The 3,144-nt window shown below is 37.0% G+C and overlaps 1 protein-coding gene across 1 annotated transcript in view; it reads left to right on the forward strand.

Annotated features, from left to right (window-relative positions):
- The first annotated feature begins 1,484 nt into the window (after positions 1-1,484).
- Positions 1,485-3,144, forward strand: part of LOC105805021 (scavenger receptor cysteine-rich type 1 protein M160-like) — a 130,440-nt gene continuing 128,780 nt past the window's right edge. The window contains exons 1-2 of the mRNA XM_012637801.1: positions 1,485-1,497; positions 3,041-3,133. Coding sequence (XP_012493255.1) covers positions 1,485-1,497; positions 3,041-3,133 — 106 coding nt within the window. The remainder of the gene's footprint in view (positions 1,498-3,040; positions 3,134-3,144) is intronic.

Raw genomic sequence — 3,144 nt, forward strand, 5'->3', positions numbered from 1 at the left:
TGTTCTTAGAGAAGTACCTTGGATCAATTGTAGTCTCAAATCATCATCTGAAAAAGTAAGATGTCTACCAAAGTAGCCTGTCCCTCCTATTTTCACTCCTACACAGCCCAAGCAGCTGTGCCTATTCCGTTCCAGGTGGGGAAATTGTGGCCTTCTGGATAGTTGTGTGTGACCTTTTGACTGAATCCAAATTTTACACAAAAATCCTTTTAATAAAGGGATTTTTTCTGTGAAGTTTGGATTCTGTCAAGGGGCCACACTTGGGAATCTGGAGGGCCACATGTGGCCTTGAGGCTGCAGGTTCCTCAAATCTTTGTAAGATACTAATAAAAATACTATTTAAGATAGTTCTTGGCTGGGTATGGTGTCTCACTCTGGGAGGCCAAGGTGGGAGTATCACTTGAGGTCAGGTGTTTGAGACCAGCCTGAGCAAGAATGAGACACTGTCTCTACCAAAAATAGAAAAAATTAGCCACGTGTAGTGATGTGCACCTGTAGTTCCAGCTACATGAGAGGCTGATGCAGGAGGATCACTTGAGCCCAGGAGTTTGAGGTTGCATTGAGCTACAATGATGCCACTACACTCTACCAAGGGCAACAGAGCAAGACTCTGTCTCAATAAATAAATAAATAAATAAATAAGATAGTTCTCTATCAATTACAGATTTTCCATATCCTTCAAGTAAACATGATGACAAATATTATTTTAAAATCTTCCTTCTACATTTATCCCTGTAAATCACTATAGATTAATTTTCCCATCTGCCTTTAAAATAAACTTTCTAAAATGTACATTGTATTTATCATGTTATGATTAAATTCTTTAAAGTCCCCAAATTACTCTCAGAATATATTCTTAACTCTTTTGCTTCTACTTTGTCTCCATCTCAACTCATTCTTCTCTCCCAGGTATAGAAAGCATAAGCTTGACTAGCTGCAGAACTGAAAATAGACTGGGAAGTCAGGGAGAAGGGGGAAAGGTGGCAAGATCCTGTAGGTAAAATGGTGAGACTGAAAAAAGTAGGTAGCTTTGGTAAATATCATGAGCTGAATCAGCAGTTATTGCAGCTAACTACTAATTTGATTAGCTTGTACATTCCAGTCACAAATCACTTGGTAGAATGCAAAGAAGAGCATTTATTCATTCCTCTATTCCTATAACAAAGCACTAGATCTGGTACATATCTCATACTCAATAAATGAGTAAAAGAATGAACAAAGTGGGGTGATAATGTTAGGAGGAAGAACATAGTAATAAAACTGGAGAGAAGATGGATCAAAGAGTTGAGAAGTAAAAAAAAAAACTAGCCCCAAAATGCTAATCAAACCATCCTAAACAGTTTCAAAATACATTTTTTTTCAGCTTTATAATTTTTTTTTATTTCAGGATATTATGAGGGTACAAACATTTTGGTTACATTTTACATCTTTGCCTCACCCCAGCGAGGATTAGAGGCATGCCCTTCCCCTCTACAATGCTCGCCATGTCCATTAGTTGTGAGTTTACCCCCCCAAACTCCTAAGTTCTGGAGAATATTACTACCATGTGAGCACCATAGTGTTGATCAGTCAGTGCTAATTTGATGGCGAGTACATGTGGAGCCCATTCCTCCAATCTTGTGATACCTCACTTCGGATAATGGGCTCAAGCTATATCCAGGAAAATATAAGAGGTGCTAGATCACTGTCGTTTCTTATAATTGAGTAATATTCCATTGTATACATATACCAAATTTTAATAATCCACTCATGGATTGACAAGCACTTGGGTTGTTTCCACGTCCTTGCAATAGTGAATTGTGCTGCCATAAACATTTGGGTGCAGATGTCTTTATTATAGAATACCTTTTGCTCTTTTGGGTAGATGCCTAATAGTGTTATTGCTGGATTAAATGGTATTTCTATTTTTAGCTCTTTGTGGTATCTCCAAATTCTTTTCCACAGAGGTTGAACTAATTTGCAGTCCCACCAGCAGTGTAAGAATGTTCCTGTCTCTGCACATCGTTGCCAGCATTTGTTGTTTTGGGATTTTTTGATAGAGGCCAATCTCATTGGGGTTAGGTGATATCTCATTGTGGGTTTTATTTGCATTTCTCTAATGGTTAGAGATGTTGAGCATATTTTTATATGTTTGCTGGCCATTATTCTGTACTACAAGTCTATAGTAATTAAAACAACATGGTATTGGCACAAGAACAGAGACATAGACCTTTGGAACAGGACTGAGAATCCAGAGATGAAACCATTCACATATGATAATCTAATCTTTGACAAAACAGACAAAAATATACACTGGGGAAAAGAATCTCTTTTCAATAAATGGTGCTGAGAAAACTGGATAGCTATATGCAGAAGACTGAAACTAGACTCCCACCTCTCACCTCTCACAAAAATCAATTCAAGATGCATAACAGACTTAAACCTAAGTCATGAAACCTCAAGAATTCTAGAAGAAGATGTTGGGAAGACCCTTTCAGACATCGGCCTAGGCAAGGAATTCTTGAAGAAGACCCCCAAAGCAATCGCTGCAGCAACAAAAATAAATAAATGGGATCTGATCAAATTAAAAAGCTTTTGCACAGCCAAGGAAACTATCATTAGAGCAAATAGATAGCCTACAGAATGGGAGAAAATATTTTCTCTCTACACATCCAATAAAGGGCTGATAACAAGAATCTATCTAGAGCTTTAAAAAATCAACAAGAAAAAAATCAAACAACCCCATCAATAAATGGGCAAAGGAAATGAACAGAAACTTTTCAAAAGAAGTCAAAATACATTTAGACATAGAATTCAAACTTTCAACATCAGATGCTAAAACATCTGCCCCAATACAAACCATTTGGTGGCTTTGCATCACAAACAAGATCTAATGCTGTGACATTTTGGGGGGATACAGACTTTTAGTACAATATATTTGACAAGTGGCAGAATAATTCTTCTTACTGCTTCTATCTTATTATGGGTTTAAATCATTAAGGTCATATAACAATTCTCAGAAAGATACTAAATTCTATTTTGTTATATTTTGTTTCCCCAGATTTTGGAAGAAGCTGCTGTCATCAGAATCTTTTGTCTACTGTGATAATTTACATCCTGCTCCTGAATTGCTGTTTACTCACCCACAGTTTTGGTGAGTTCTGA

Source organism: Propithecus coquereli, unplaced genomic scaffold (assembly GCF_000956105.1).
Source record: "Propithecus coquereli isolate 6110/MARCELLA unplaced genomic scaffold, Pcoq_1.0 Scaffold124, whole genome shotgun sequence".
Taxonomy (NCBI): domain Eukaryota; kingdom Metazoa; phylum Chordata; class Mammalia; order Primates; family Indriidae; genus Propithecus; species Propithecus coquereli.